The 16,833-nt window shown below is 42.9% G+C and overlaps 1 protein-coding gene across 1 annotated transcript in view; it reads left to right on the top strand.

Annotated features, from left to right (window-relative positions):
• Positions 1 to 967: 967 nt before the first annotated feature.
• The window catches only part of pkdcca (protein kinase domain containing, cytoplasmic a), a 35,866-nt gene continuing 20,000 nt past the window's right edge, over positions 968 to 16,833 (top strand). Inside the window, exon 1 of the mRNA XM_042323505.1 lies at positions 968 to 2,016. Within this exon, the coding sequence (XP_042179439.1) occupies positions 1,216 to 2,016 (801 nt within the window). The 5' untranslated portion in view covers positions 968 to 1,215. The remainder of the gene's footprint in view (positions 2,017 to 16,833) is intronic.

Genomic DNA, 16,833 nt, shown 5'->3' with positions numbered 1-16,833 from the left:
CCGGCTAACATGAGATTCCAGTCAAGGAATGCTTATCTCGGCCGAGTTTAACAAAGCCGTACTGGAGCCTATTATTTGATTATTTATACACCCTTTTTCGTAATGTCTGCTTTTAATTTAGAGTTTTACTTCTCCGACCCCAGAGACATAATTATACACATTTTTCTTTCCAAGTAACAGAGGGGCCAGCAGAGCTTCAGCCTGCAAGGAGTCTGGACTTCTCAACCAATTTAAAACAGAGGTGGAAGATTTAAAGCAATCCAAAAGCGTTAGCTAAATGGAATACCCTACTTGCTGAAAGCATGAAGCGTTCTTATGCGTATGCACAGTTGTCTCATAGCGCAATGTTCATTATTCGTTGGAAACATTTCAATTTAGCCTACTTTCCATGTTGTGTATAGACCATCAGCAGAAAATCTACTGGATATAGGCTAGGCTACATAATGTTACTATGCGCAATGGTAATAATTCATAATCCGGATGACATAACCAATTGGCATATTAAGGCGTATAGGCCTATTAGAAAGGTTTTGCAAACATTCAAATAAGGCTATATTTAAAACACATATAAGCCTGGCCATTCAAAATTTGAAATAAAATAACACATTAGATAGTAGATATTATAATTAATGTCCATCAACTCATGCGCTTTCATCACTAACGTCAGTGGGCAGATTTTGCGCGTGCCATTAGGTCTACTCGAAACGGCAGTTCTAAGAAACCTCAAACACTGTTCCACAGCTGCTGGTTTGCTGGAATTGTCTGGATTTTTACATTGCACCATGGGTAGTGTGGTTTTAAGATTTTATATGTTCAACGTACCTTAATGGGAAATGGACTTCCTGAAAACTACAGTGCTCACAGATGCATGACCTACGTATGCTGTCAATCACAGTGGCGTCACGGCTGTTTAGTCGCTCAGGGGGCTTCTAGTAGGCTAGAGGACCCCTGCCTGATGCGCTCATAGGCTACAGAAGTGGTGGGTTTTGCAGTGTGTGAAGGCAAGTGTCACCATGGTCAACCTTATATGGGGAGGATCTTAAACCTGTGTGGCTGCATAAATCATATAATTCAAGATGAAGACGTGATCATAGCGCATTCGGCATCGGAATACCATTAAGTTCTGTCGCGCACGAACCTTGAACGCCGGGCACCGCTGCAGAGGTGGTAGACACTTAGGCGGGTGCTGGAGCCGAAGACGGACAAATATATTTTATGCTATTAATACAACTGATCACAATGAAGCGAAGAAAGATTGTGGTTGCAGCAGGCTTCTGCCTCTCTTTCTTCCTCGGTACGCTAATGAATTTGCTGTACATACCAGGGTTCGAGCACCATCAGAACCACGATAATAGAGTACATCGGTACTACCACAAAAAACAGCAGCGGGTTACAGGCGATTCACAGCTTCACGTCGGCGAGTCAGGCACTAAAGCTGTGGCGGAGTCCAATAGTAAAAACGCCGCGGGAAGCAGGCATCACCCGGACTTATTACTGCAGATACGAGAGAGATTCGATGAGGTTGTGCGGTACCGTCGGCGCCAAGGACATGGGTCTGGGACCGGGGACCCCGTCCGCCCGCTGGAGAGAAGGAGGCTCATGGATTCAGAGCCAGGGGACAATTGGGACCCTATCAAAGTCATTGAGCGAACCGATAATCAACAGACGCATTTTCAAAATCGGCTTTCATCTTCCACATACATGCAAACAAAATCACGGAAAGATTTAACTATGAATTCGAGGAGCATTAACAGTACACCGATGCTTGACTGCAGCAGCATAGACAACGTGACCAATATTCAGTACCTCGGCTCAGGCTACACAAAGGCTGTCTACAAGGCGGCTCTCAACAACAGCTTGTCCGTGGCTCTGAAATCGGTGGATTTCGGGGGACACGATATGGAAAATTGCGTAAAGAAATATGGTTCACCTGGAGACTGCTACAGACTGGCGTCCTTCAAAATAGTGAAAGAAATGACGCTAATGGAAAGGCTACAGCACCCCAACATTCTAAAGGTAATATATATATGTAGGCTAGCTAACAAATTGGTGATGAATGATTTCAAAATTGTAATGTTCTAAATCTGTTTTAGCCTATTTCTGTAAATGATTAGCACAATTACTTATTTAGCTATAGGCCTATTCCATACACATTTAAGATGCAACCTATATGTTTTATGTTGCCTACAGACCAAGAACGACAGGATATTTATCTGACATCCATTAATTTAATTATAACGTCATTATAACTAACAGTAGCAGTGGCCTTATAAATAATTTCAGTTTGACTTCAAATTTAACCCAATTTGCGCTTGTTATACATATCGAAGTTACGGTTAATAGCCATTTTGTCTTATACCAACAGCCAAACCATGAATCATTCTTTCCCTAATGACTGAATAACCATAGGTGTGAAACTTCACTCTCAGCGTTTCAAAAGTGACACATGGGTTGAACACTTGGAGCACTGGTGTGTATTCCACTTCCACGAGATTCCTTGACAAATCAATTCATGTTGCGTGCAGTCAAAACAAAATAGTCAGCATGAAATAAGTGCATGATTGGCCTATTATTTAATAGTGCTATTTGGATGATGTGTTGTGCGTTTAGAGGCTAAATAGTTGAATGAGGGCCATCGCTCCATTGTTACCCTGTGGATTAATTCCGATCAGCAGATTGCTGGCTCTGCATGGCGCACCAGCCGGTGAGATGCCCAAGGTTTTGTCGCATTCTACCTCGTATTTATTTGCATTTAGACAAGTTCTGTAAACAAGAAAGAAGGCCTTTTAACTTCTGTAATTATATAAAAGCTTGTCTTTTTGTGTATTTTCAAGAAGCGCCAGGCAACGTTTTACCACATATTCTAAATAAATGCGTAAAGGACGATTTTACAATTCAAACCGAGATAAGTCGGCCAAATGACCTTATCAATATCCACACGAATCATTTATAATTCATCTAAGCCTACAATACAGGTCTACAAATAGTTATGCCTGTACAAGTATCTCTAGAACATGTCATTTGAAAGCCTTTATACTCACGAATGTCCAATTTTTCAATAGCCTATAGGGCATATATTTGATAAATGTTCTTCTAATATTTCACATATTTTGCTAATACTAGATAAAAAATATAGGGCCTTGAAGTACTGGTTACAGTGTCATTTCTAGGCTACAGTATGAGCCTAAATTAGTGCTTGTAATATGCACCGCATGAGGCCCAATTAAAATATCCAAACGATGTTGTTGAGGGAACTTCCTGCCTTCAATGCAGCTTTTACTGAATGGATAGATAAGTAGCCACCAAACAAGTGAAAGACGTGCCTTTATGTTCTGAAATAAAGTTTAGGATAGTTATTATAACTTAATAAATATGGGTTAATTCAAGGTAAGAAATAGTGTTGCACTTTAACCAAGTAAAAAGTGGTATGTTTTCACACACACACAGGCCTATACTGTTTTTAGGACGGTACAAAGGAACCAAGACAGCCGCCAAATAGTCTATACAGAACATTTATTAAAATACAATACGTTTTTATTTTTTTTATTTTTTTATTTCACATTTATTTAACCATGTAGGCCAGTTGAGAACATGTTCTCATTTACAACTGCGACATGGCTAAGATCAAGCAAAGCAGTGCGACAAAAACAACAACACATGGGATATTCAAACGTACAGTCAATAACACAATAGAAAAATCTATGTACAGCGTGGTGCAAATGTAATCAATTATACTCCCTAAAATCATTTTCTGGACAATATTATACGTCTGTGACCTTTTGATCCGAATTTCTACACATCAGTATTTGGTTTGCACATTGGAATGGGAAGGTATCTGTTTAAACATTGAGAAAACGAAACGTGTCACACTTACTTTGAATAAATTCTATCAGCCTTTACATTTTTTTTTGTGCATTGGTGAATGGAGAACAATTTGAAGATAATAATGTTTGATGACCGAGGATATAAGAGAATATTTGGCAATAATCAAGTTATTTACCCTTTTTGAAGCTTTACATGTAGCTTACATTCTTATCAAGATTTATAAAGAAATATCACTCTCTCATGTGTAGTACTGCAAAGGACATATAATTGTCAAACAATGTTAAACCTACATTAATATTGAATTAAAATACCAAATGAAAATATAAAACCAAGATGATAATGAACATAAAATGTATAGACTTTAGTAAGGCATAATACATATTTGAACTTGGGCTCCCGAATGGCACACGGGTTTAAGGCACTGCTTCTCAGTGCTAGGGGCATCACTACAGACACCCTGGTTTGAATCCAGGCTGTATCGCAACTGGCTGTGATTGGGAGTCCCATAGGGTGGTGCACAATTGGCCCAGCATCATCTGGGTTTGGCCGGTGTAGGCCATCATTATAAATAAGAATTTGTTCTTAACTGACTTGCCTAGTTACATTTAAAAAACAACAACAAAACACTTGTTGCAATAACTGAATGTGTCATTTGATTTGCATGAAATATTTGGGATATTTCAAAATATGAACTCTATCAAAACTCTCATCAAAACTTGATGACCACTATAACCAGAGATCATTTTTTGACAACAGCATTAAAAAGAGCACGAGTTTTACATGGGCTGTTTTTCTTCTACGTTATTACACATCCCTGTGTCTTCTACTTTTACTTGGTTTGTTCATTGATGGGAAGTTATTTTCTTTATATAAGTTCCATTGTGGAGTCAAGGGGGAGCAGAGCCAATAGCAGCGGCCCATCTCTCACCGCTGTCGTACAAGTCCATGTTGTGATAGTGTACTTTCTAGGTATATATTTACATTGATATTGACTGTGATACTGGAGTCTTGGTTTGTGTGGGAGTGGACTCGGTCAGGGTCAAAGGTGACACATATGCCCTCTGTCCACTCAGACTTTTCTGTCCATCATGCTGCAATGCACGCACACACACACACACACACACACACACACACACACACACACACACACACACACACACACACACACACACACACATACACATACACACACACACACACACACACACACACACACACACACACACACACACACACACACACACACACGTGCGCAGGCATATATATAAACACGTAGTTCTACACACACGTGTACACGCTAGCATTGCGTGACTGGAAAGTGGACTTTGGCTTTATCCCACTCTCTCATCGTTGTCATAAGCAAATAATAGCAATATTATTTATTTCAGGATAAACATTAAAAAAATAACAAAATTAATTTTCTGGCATGGAAGATATATTGAAGGATTACTGGAATAGCTTTAGAACATGTTAACATAAACTAAAAAGGGTTTGAGATGTCTCTTTCAAATCATAGGGAAACGATTATTAATTGTTCATCCCTCTATGAACATGAGGAATATGCAAGGAATTTTAAACAGCACACTGGCCTTAAGGCTAATCCAGGCCCTTTTTTTGTGCACCAGGAAATAATGCCTGAATGACTTCTGGTAAATTCTATTGACATGCTCCACTACCTGTACAAATGAACAATATATTAACTTTAAAACTGAATTACAGTGGCATCTCACTTCGAAAAAAGGAATGTTTATTTTTAGCCGACCTCGGTCCACATTAACTTGACTTACTAGAATCGCAACTTGAAATCTGTCTGTATAACAATATTTTTAACCGTTATTTAGAGTGTTTTAATGTCACAAAGAGCAATTCATGTCCCGCTCCGCCGATCCAACACATCCTGTTAGAGTGATGAAGTCTGGCTCCGTCTGAGCAAAACAGTCTCCAACACACTGTCTGGTTAGTGTCTGCCTCTGGCCAGTCCCTCACTATGAGAGGAGAGACAGAGGCCCATGCTTTCTCTCACTAGAGATGGTGGGATCTTATTGGACTCACACCCCTTAAACTACCACAGATGGGATCAGAGGTAGAAACCAAAGCAGTTCATCTCTGTTCTCCTAACTCAGCACACTTGTGGTGTCAATAGCCATGTTGACTGATACTGCTTGTCCAGGGTAGATGGGGGACGCTCCTTGGGAGAGGAGAGAAGGGGTAGGTGACTGACTGGGCGGTGTAGTTGGATGTGGATTGTGGACACGTCTTTTCACACCAGCACGCGTGGCAGGCGCGGACCGCCTTTCTTTCCCCTCGTCCATGTTAGAGCGAGTGTGAACAAGATGAATTTGAGCTGATCAGAGAGTAAGATAACGAGAGGGGCTGTCGGCCTGCCTGCCTGAGTGTGTGTAGGGTGAGGGAGGGAAGGAGGAGGAGAGGGAGGTGGAAGGGTAAGGGTTATCCTTCAGAGAAATTGTGTGTGTGTGTGTCAGCGTACGCACACTTGCATGTGGGTATGGTGGATACAGATGATCTGAGAGTGGTGGGAGCTTTGGGCTGCTGCAGGGGTCTGGGCCTGTTTCTGGCCATGTCGTTGGATTATATTTACATGAGCGTGTCATTCTGTCAACCTCTCCCTCTCTCCCCCAGGGCCTGCTCTGTAGATCTCCTCCATTAGTTGGGGAATCAGTAACCAGGTTGTGTTAATGTGAAAGCTGGGTGTCCCGGGCCACAGAGGCCCTGGGGTCAGTTTGAGGATGAGGGGGTGGGGGAGTGCAGAGGGGGCGTGAGCTGGAGACAGAGTTGCAATTAAGCCAGGGTTAACACTTTAACCTCCGACTTCCACGGGAAGGAAGCTGGGGGATGGAACGCCACACAAATGTGGTCCAATGCCTGCAATACCTCTCTCAGCCCTCATTCCTGTTTCTGATCAACCCCTGCTGTGGGTCTGGGTCTGCTGGGGCTCAACAGACCTGCAGCCCCCACACTCTGCAGGGAGAGCAGGGTTCCCCCAAGACCCCTACACCCTCACCACATAAACACAAGCCATTTCGGCTTCTCTTCCTGTTCTGAAACTTTCAAAGAATATGCAATCCATACATGTCATCCCTTCAAACTTAATAGTTGAAGTAAAGGAACGATAAGATACGTTTAGAAGTGCTCACAGAATATCTATGGATATCTCCCCAGTCTTAAAACAGACACATGAAAAATGATTTGATCAGATGACGATCAATTTGTGTGGAACACTATTTGATAGGGCCAGCGAGTCTCCCACATCATTTGCATTAGTTAAAGCTCTGTAACTTATTCCCTTCATTTCCCCCTGAGAACATCTTCAGCTCCTGTTAACTGGTAATCTGAAGTTCAGGTATTGATTTCTGCCTAAAGAAACCATTAGACGTGTTTAAAGAGGACATGAGAAGATGAAGATAACTCCAGAGTATTGGAGTCAATTCTTTCTGCAAAACGCCTCATGTGTGCAGCCCTCTCTGTCATCTCCCTCTCTCTCCTTCCCTGACACCGTTTGAAATGTTGCTTATTTTACTGAACGGCTGGAGAAAACAAGTTGTTGACAGTTCTAACTCATCAAACGTGTTCATATTTCAATATGCTGCCTTCTCTATATTTAACTGAGATAAAGGCACCAAAAACATATTTCTGCCCATTTTACAGTCATCAAAAGAGCGCAAAGGGAGCGGTCGAAATGTATACAATTGTTACCCGGAGGAAAATGGGGGGAGGGTCATGATTTTTCAATTTCAGTCAGGGGGGGGATTTTGTATTTTTTTTATTTAGTCCAGGGGAGGGTCATGTAATTTGAGACCGCACTCAACAAGCTGTATGAGGCCATAAACAAACAAGAAAATGCTCATCCAGAAGCGGCGCTCCTAGTGGCCGGGGACTTTTATGCAGGCAAACTTAAATCAGTTTTACCTTTACTTCACACACAGAGATGCATACAACAAGGAGTATATCCCCTCAGTCACCGGCTTCATCAATAAGTGCGTTGACGACGTCGTCCCTACAGTGACCGTACGTACATATCCTAACCAGAAGCCATGGATTACAGGCAACATCTGCACCGAGCTAAAGGCTAGAGCTGCCGCTTTCAAGGAGCGGGACACTAATCTGGACGCTTATAAGAAATCCCTCTATGCCCTCAGACGAACCATCAAACAGGCAAAGAGCCAATACAGGACTAAGATTGAATCCTACTACACTGACTCTGACGCTCGTTGGATATGGCAGGGCTTGCAAACTATTACAGACTACAAAGGAAAACCCAGCCACGAAACCCAGCCACGAGCTGCCCAGTGACACGAGCCTACCAGATGGGCTAAATGCCTTTTGAGCTCGCTTCGAGGCAAGCAACACTGAAGCATGCATTAGAGCACCAGCTGTTCTGGACGACTGTGTGATTCCACTCTCCATAGCCAATGTAAGCAAGACCTTTAAACAGGTCAACATTTACAAGGCCGCGAGGCCAGACGGATTACCAGGATGTGTACTCAGAACAACTGGCAAGTGTCTTGACTGACATTTTCAACCTCTCCCTGACCGAGTCTGTAATACCTACATGCTTCAAGCAGACCCCCATAGTACCTGTGCCCAAGGAAGCGAAGGTAACCTGCCTAAATGATTACTGCCCCATAGCACTCACGTCGGTAGCCATGAAGTACTTTAAAAGGCTTTGAAATCTGTCATCCCAGAAACCCTAGACTCACTCCAATTCGCATACTGCCCCAACAGATCCACAGATGACGCAATCCCAATCACACTCCACACTGCCCTTTCCCACCTGGACAAAATGAACACCTAAGTGAGATGGCTGTTCATTGACTACAGCTCAGCGTTCAAAACACCATAGTCCCCTCCTGTACTCCTTGTTCACCCATGACTGTGTGGACAAGCACAACTCCAACACCATCATCTATGGTGTTAAGTACTTAAGTCAAAATACTTTAAAGCACTACTTAAGTAGTTTTTTGTGGTATCTGTACTTTACTATTTATATTTTTGCCAACTTTTACTTTTACTTCACTACATTCCTAAAGAAAATTATGTACTTTTTACTCCATAAATTTTCCCTGTCACCCAAAAGCACTCGGTACATTTGGAATGCTTAGCAGGACAGGAAAATGGTCCAATTCACACACTTCTCAAGAAAACATCCTTGGTCATCCCCACTGCCTCTGATTTGGGTGACTCACTAAACACATGATTTGTTTGTAAATGACGTCTTAGTGTTGGAGTATTCCCCTGGCTATACGTAAAAAAAATGGTGCTGTCTAGTATGCTTAATATAAGGAATTGTAAATAATTTATACTTGTAATTTTATTTTTGATACTTAAGTATATTTAAAATCAAATACTTTTATACTTTTACTGAAGTAGTATTTTACTGGCTGACTTTCACTTTTACTTGAGTCATTTTCTATTAAAGTATCTTTACTTTTACTCAAGTATGACAATTGGGTACTTTTTCCACCACTGACCATCATTAAGTTTGCTGACGACACAACAGTTGTGGGCCTGATCACCGACAATGATGAGACAGCCTATAAGGAGGAGGTCAGAGACCTGTCAGTTTGGTGCCAGGACAACAACCTCTCCCTCAATGTCAGCAAGACAAAGGAGATTATCGTGGACTACAGGAAAAGGAGGACTGAACATGCCCCCATTCACATCGACGTGGCTGTAGTGGAGCAGGTCGGGAGTTTCAAGTTCCTTGATGTCCACATCACCGACAAACTATCATGGTCCAAACACACCAAGACAGTTGTGAAGAGGGCACGACAACACCTTTTCCCCCTCGGGAGACTGAAAAGATTTGGCACGGGTCCCCAGACCCTCAAAAAGTTCTACAGTTGCACCATCGAGAAGATCCTGCCGAGTTGCATCACCGCCTGGTATGGAATGCGACCTTAAGGCGCTACAGAGGGTAGTGCATATGGCCCAGTACATCACTGGGGCCAAGGTTCCTGCCATCCAGGACCTATATATTAGGTGGTGTCAGAGGAGGGCCGAAAAAAATGTCAAAGACTCCAGTCACCCAAGTCACAGAGTGCCCCCCTTGTTTTTACAACTGCTGCAACTCCCTGTTTATTATCTATGCAGTCACTTTACCCCTACCTACATGTACAAATGACCTGGACTAGCCTGTCTCGGTACCGGTACCCCCTGTATTTAGCTTCATTATTGTTATTTTATCGTGTTACTTTTATTTTCTTAAAACTGCATTGTTCGTTAAGGGCTTGTAAGTAAGCATGTCACGGTAAGGCCTGTTGTATGCGCCGCGTGTGACAAATACAATTTGATTTGATTTGTATTGATCGGTTTTTGAGAATGATTTGCTTATTGTAGAATCTCGATTTGTTTTCCCCCGATGCCCCTCATCCCTGATTCTCTGCTGGGCGCTGCTGGGATGGTATATATGAAAGGAGATTACTCTGCATTACACACTGCAATGGATAGGCGTTCACAATCATGAGCCCTGGCCTGCCCTGCTCTTGCTGATGTAAACCCTTTTGTGCTGCCTAACCAAATTGCAATATCTCTGCGCGTGGACTAGGCCTACCGATGTCCTGTTCAGTTTTTAGAGGGAAAGCGCGGAAGATGAGAAGGAGGACCGGATGTAAACTTGTTACTGTTATAATTTATTTGAATAAAAACAATATGTTTCGTAGCCCATAATGAAGTCTATTTATTAGAATTGTTGAACTCACAATAAGCCATATTCGAGTCATTTACATGAAGCGGCAGCCGCGGGAATAGACAGCGCATGGGTGCTGAAAGTAGGCTAATTCGAGGAGGCCTAATTCATTTAAACAGTCTTCATCTTAATTTGACTTTAGGCCTCTAACAAGAAGAGGGCTTTATTGTTGAGCCTACTTCTTCCTATTCAAGAAATAAGAGGTGGGCCTACTTTTTTGACAGATGAAATTATAGTCTACCATCCATAGATTTGGTCAGACAATTCCTTCAGTCACCATGCACCCCTTAAATATCTCAGTGTCACTGAAGAGCTAGGTCTGCTAAATTAAAACCAGGGCTTGAATTGAGGGGGTATGTGAGGGTATTGTGGCTTTTGTTAAAAAAAATAGCTAAAAGCATAGGCCTACCCCTTGTTAGCTTAAGCTTTTAATGGACCTGATTATATACAGCAATCTAAAACAACGTGTTTGTCCGCAATGCTTTACACTAGAAACAAGCTATACAATGTTGGGGAATATATTTTGAGATACCTTTGGTTTCTCTCTATGACATTCAGAAGCTGCACTACAAACTTCTGTAGCCGAGGAGACAAAAATGTAACTTTGCTTTGGAAGTAATGTGTGATTCTGTCGCTATCATCTGTCGCTAACATCTCCTCCCCGCTGATCCTCAACACTGGGGCCCCACAAGGGTGCGTTCTGAGCCCCCTCCTGTACTCCCTGTTCACCCACGACTGCGTGGCCATGCACGCCTCCAACTCAATTATCAAGTTTGCGGACGACACAACAGTGGTAGGCTTGATTACCAACAACGACGAGACGGCCTACAGGGAGGAGGTGAGGGCCCTCGGAGTGTGGTGTCAGGAAAATAACCTCACACTCAACGTCAACAAAACTAAGGAGATGATTGTGGACTTCAGGAAACAGCAGAGGGAACACCCCCCATCCACATCGATGGAACAGTAGTGGAGAGGGTAGCAAGTTTTAAGTTCCTCGGCATACACATCACAGACAAACTGAATTGGTCCACTCACACAGACAGCATCGTGAGGAAGGCGCAGCAGCGCCTCTTCAACCTCAGGAGGCTGAAGAAATTCGGCTTGTCACCAAAAGCACTCACAAACTTCTACAGATGCACAATCGAGAGCATCCTGGCGGGCTGTATCACCGCCTGGTATGGCAACTGCACCGCCCTCAACCGTAAGGCTCTCCAGAGGGTAGTGAGGTCTGCACAACGCATCACCGGGGGCAAACTACCTGCCCTCCAGGACACCTACACCACCCGATGCTACAGGAAGGCCATAAAGATCATCAAGGACATCAACCACCCGAGCCACTGCCTGTTCACCCCGCTGTCATCCAGAAGGCGAGGTCAGTACAGGTGCATCAAAGCTGGGACCGAGAGACTGAAAAACAGCTTCTATCTCAAGGCCATCAGACTGTTAAACAGCCACCACTAACATTGAGTGGCTACTGCCAACACACTGTCAATGACACTGACTCTACTCCAGCCACTTTAATCATGGGAATTGATGGGAAATGATGTAAATATATCACTAGCCACTTTAAACAATGCTACCTTATATAATGTTACTTACCCTACATTGTTCATCTCATATGCATACGTTGATACTGTACTCTATATCATCGACTGCATCCTTATGTAATACATGTATCACTAGCCACTTTAACTATGCCACTTGGTTTACATACTTATCTCATATGTATATACTGTACTCGATATCATCTACTGTATCTTGCCTATGCTGCTCTGTACCATCACTCATTCATATATCCTTATGTACATATTCTTTATCCCCTTACACTGTGTATAAGACAGTAGTTTTTTTTGGAATTGTTAGTTAGATTACTTGCTCGTTATTACTGCATTGTCGGAACTAGAAGCACAAGCATTTCGCTACACTCGCATTAACATCTGCTAACCATGTGTATGTGACAAATAAAATTTGATTTGATTTGATTTATCAATTGACGTTCGACATTTCAACAGGCTATTAAACAACACACTAACTCTAAATCAGTCAGGAGCAAGCCAGGTAGCCTAAGAAGGAATGAACATTTATTATTTAGACTATGTTGTTATTATTTCAAGGCTATATCCTGGCGTTTAGGAAATCGACTGTGACGCATTTGTGATATAATTGAAAACATAATTACTTCGAATTACATAATAATGAAACGAAAAATGCCTTTTTAGGCTGTACAGTCATTCTACGGTGCCTTTGAAATCCCCTTTAGAAACAAGAGTTTGGCCAGTCATTGGTTTGAGGATCATGCAGTGAGCTATGCATGCCTAGTTTATTCAGTTACCATAGCAGCTGCTCTTGTACTCGCGGGCCCTAATCACAGTCAACACAATGATAGTTTCCCAAATGCATATCGGTCTACCTGATGATATGCGGCTGCTGTAGTAAACAACCACTGACGATCAGATACATTTCAGTTGTAAACGCTTCTGTTGCGCAACATTTTTTACAGTTTACAGACGACTTCAACACTGTTCCAAACTTAGACTATTCTCTTTTTTAAACAATAGCCTGTATAGAAATCAAAACGTCTCCGGTGCTGCAGCATGCACTCATTTGTTGTCATGCTCTGTCGTGGAATAAAAAAAGATTCTGCTTGCCTCCAATCATGTAAAATGACCTAAAATGGCATGAAATGCGTTTATAAAAGGATTTTTTTTTCTCAGCGCAAATAAGTTGATAGATTCATGCTGTGCTTTTATTTTAATGGATATCTTTTCTCCCCTACCCTTGTCCGCGGTGGTCTGCGAATACACAACCTTCTGGCTACTTTTTACAAAACGAAGAACAGTTTCTAAAACTGCATATCTAAGTCTCTGGTCTGTCCTGGGAGTGAGGGTAATTGGTAGGCATGTTCTCTGCTATTATGTTTTTTTTTTAAGCGTTCAGGGATGGTCAGATAAAAAAAATATTTTACTGAAGGGTGGGCCATCCATTTTCATTTCAGAGGTCCGATTTTCTCCGGTATCGCTCATTATAAATAGCGTACAGTCCCCAACTTAGTCATACTAAGTCAGTCATACGTCTTTGCTGCCCGAACACTTTCTCCCAAACTCTGTGTTTTCAACCATATGAAGTCATGCAAATTATATAAGGGGAAAATGTAATAAACGGAGTCTAATCATCGAAACTCAAAACTTTTAAACCCCTTTAAGCACCCTAACGTATGGTTTTAACAATTTCACCCTCATTTATTTAATGCATTATAAGTCTCAAATCCATTTAATGTACTAGGATCAATTCACATGGAAAATAAAAATGACATTAGAGGTTTTTCTGCCAGTGGCACTTGGCCCAAGTCTCTGATTAAAACAAGGCATAAGAAATTCAACCATTAACTTCATGCGATACACACACACAGAATACACACACAGGCTTACATACACACACACACACACACACACACACACACACACACACACACACACACACACACACACACACACACACACACACACACACACACACACACACACACACACAGGAGCGCTAAGTTAAACCCGTATACTCTACATGAATACTCTTCACACATGGATTTGATGAATTCCACATTAATAATAATCAAAATATTACATGATTTGTGAGTGAAATTAAAATCTCTACCTTTTTATTGGGCCTACGACCTGACCTGGGCTTATAGTATGTCCCCACCAGCCCATAGCAGAGATCCAGAGAGAATCCTGTTCGTATGATAGAGGTACTCTTGTTTGCCTGACACTCAGTCCTGCAGTGACCCTGTCCAACAGAATAGCAGCAGTGTGCTCTGGGCTCTGGCAGATGCTGGGGATTTCATCTCTGGACAAACATGTCCGCCCCGGGGCCGGTTTGATCAGGGACCAGGAGGCCCTCGTTAAAGAAAGTGTAGTGAATGGGGTAACAGCCAGCTCGGCTTGCCCTGCCGGCCCCCGCGTTTATTTACACATTAATAATGTCCCACACAGAAATGCTTTTGTGGAGCGCTGATGTGTTGGCATATTATGACTCGTATAGCATATGTTCTCAACTATTTCATCTGCTTCTCGAGCGGGGCAACTGTTCCAGCAGCAGCACCCCCTCTTGGCTGCTTGAAACGTCTCACTTTGACCACTACCCAGTCCCACCTCCAGCAGAACCTGCATGGATTCCTTCTCTTTGTCCATCTTCATCTCTCACTTCTCTATAATATCTCTATACGACTGTCTCAGTTGAAATGTTCATTCCCACTACCCTACATTCGGTTTAGTAAGAACAGAGAGAACTTCCTTCCTTCAACTTACTTCCTGTGTGTACAGCCAATTGGCCAATGGGGTTAAACCCCAGGGTATGGCCTGTGTGAGTGTATCTGGTCCTTGGGCTGGTGTGTGTTTGTGGCCCTGGCCCTTGGTCCCCTCTCTCTGTTCCTGGTGAGGCCATGCCGAGCCGTGCCATGCTGACTCACTCCTGCCTGTGGCCAGGAAAGGGGAGAACTGCCAGGATATTGGCGTACCATGCTAACTCACTCCTGCCTGTGGCCAGGAAAGGGGAGAACTGCCAGGGGATTGGCATACCATGCTGACTCACTCCTGCCTGTGGCCAGGAAAGGGGAGAACTGCCAGGGGATTGGCGTACCATGCTTTGTTCCTAACGTACCTGCCTTTTGACACTTACCTCACCTCACAGCTTCTCAGCCTTTTCACTGGAAGCCACGCTCTGTCATGCTCCATATACACCCGTCCAACAATGCAAATAGATACATCTCTTCTTCCAGCAAAAAACCGAGACATATCAAAACCTGAACTCACAACAGATCAGTAAAAAAACAACAACATTTCCCTAAAATATTTCAGTGATGCCTTTCTCAGTAGAAAGACTCTAGCAAACCACCGAGGTGAGTGACCTCTGAACTCCAGTCAGACAAAATGGCACCACATTCAGAGTAAACACAAACACTGCCCCAGCATGCGAACAGCTGCTGTCTCACTCAGGGCATGCGGAGGTGCCGATGAATCTAATCTCCCACGGAGGAACAACACTGCCCAGATGCAGTCATGTTCGCATAAGAAAGCCTCTGCTGCACGATACCAACAACTTCAGCACAGGCTGCAGATGTGGTGCGCGCACACGATCTGGGAAGGGAGCTGCACAACTGAATGGGTTCAACCGAAATGTGTCTTCCGCATTTAACCCAACCCCCTCTGAATCAGAGGGAGATGGAGTAGGGTGATAATAGTCATTCATGTGAATTTCATCTCAGATAGCAAATCTTTGCTGCAAAAATGCACTTTGGATGAATGTACTCAACAAAACACTATTTATAGAGTAATAAAAGAGACCACAAAACTAGAAAACTCAACACTATCAGTTCAAACTTGCAATTCTCATTGCACAGGGAAAATATTGAATCTGACTTATCCTGGAGGCCTGAATAAAGCTCTGGAAGTGTACATCTACATGACATATTCGTCATTTAGCAGACGCTCTTATCCAGAGCGACTTACACTCATCTTAAGAGAGCTAGGATGAGACAACCACATATCACAGTCAGAGTGTACATTTTTCCTTAATAAAGTCATTATCAGGAAAGTTAGTGCTGGTAGTAAAAGACAAGTGCGAGTGCAAAGAAGGCAAGGGTGAAGTCTTCTCCATGTATTTCTCGTGCAGCACCCATGAGTGGGGTGAGGGGGCACTCTGCCAGCCTTGCCCACAGGCCCTTCCTTTCCTCCCACAGGGTTGGCACCCACTGGGCAACTCACATTTCCTATCACACACCACTGCTATAAATGTCTCTGCATCGCTCTTCACATTGCTCTTCACAGATGCACCAAAACTGCCAACAAACATTAGTCGGACTCCAGGTGTATGAACCCTTGACTTCACTCCCCGACACGCTACATTCTCACATCATTCACGTGTGAAGCATTTTATTAACCAAAGAACAACACGCAATGCCACCTCCTCTGTTTTGCATAGTCAATGTTTTCCCCTTGATTTGGTTTGGTGGTATGGTTGACGGCGATGTCGGTTGCTTAGCATTTAGATTGAATTTCATGCCCCCTAATTTCAAACGACTTCTTCTGGGCACAAATGATCTTATGTAAATGTTTCTGCAAGCAAAGGGCCAGCCAGATTCTCTAGGAGGCTGTCGCCATGGTAATACAGAGTAGAGTAAACAACTGGAATCGACCAAAAGAAACATTCATCAGTGCCAAAGCTATCTCATGTGTCATTGCCTTTTCAGAATCAGAATGCATGCAATTGACATACACAAATGTCATCCTCTGATAGAGATTGTTTGC

This window comes from Oncorhynchus tshawytscha, linkage group LG06 (genome assembly GCF_018296145.1).
Source record: "Oncorhynchus tshawytscha isolate Ot180627B linkage group LG06, Otsh_v2.0, whole genome shotgun sequence".
Lineage (NCBI taxonomy): Eukaryota > Metazoa > Chordata > Actinopteri > Salmoniformes > Salmonidae > Oncorhynchus > Oncorhynchus tshawytscha.
This window is presented reverse-complemented; position numbering and strand designations above follow the sequence as displayed.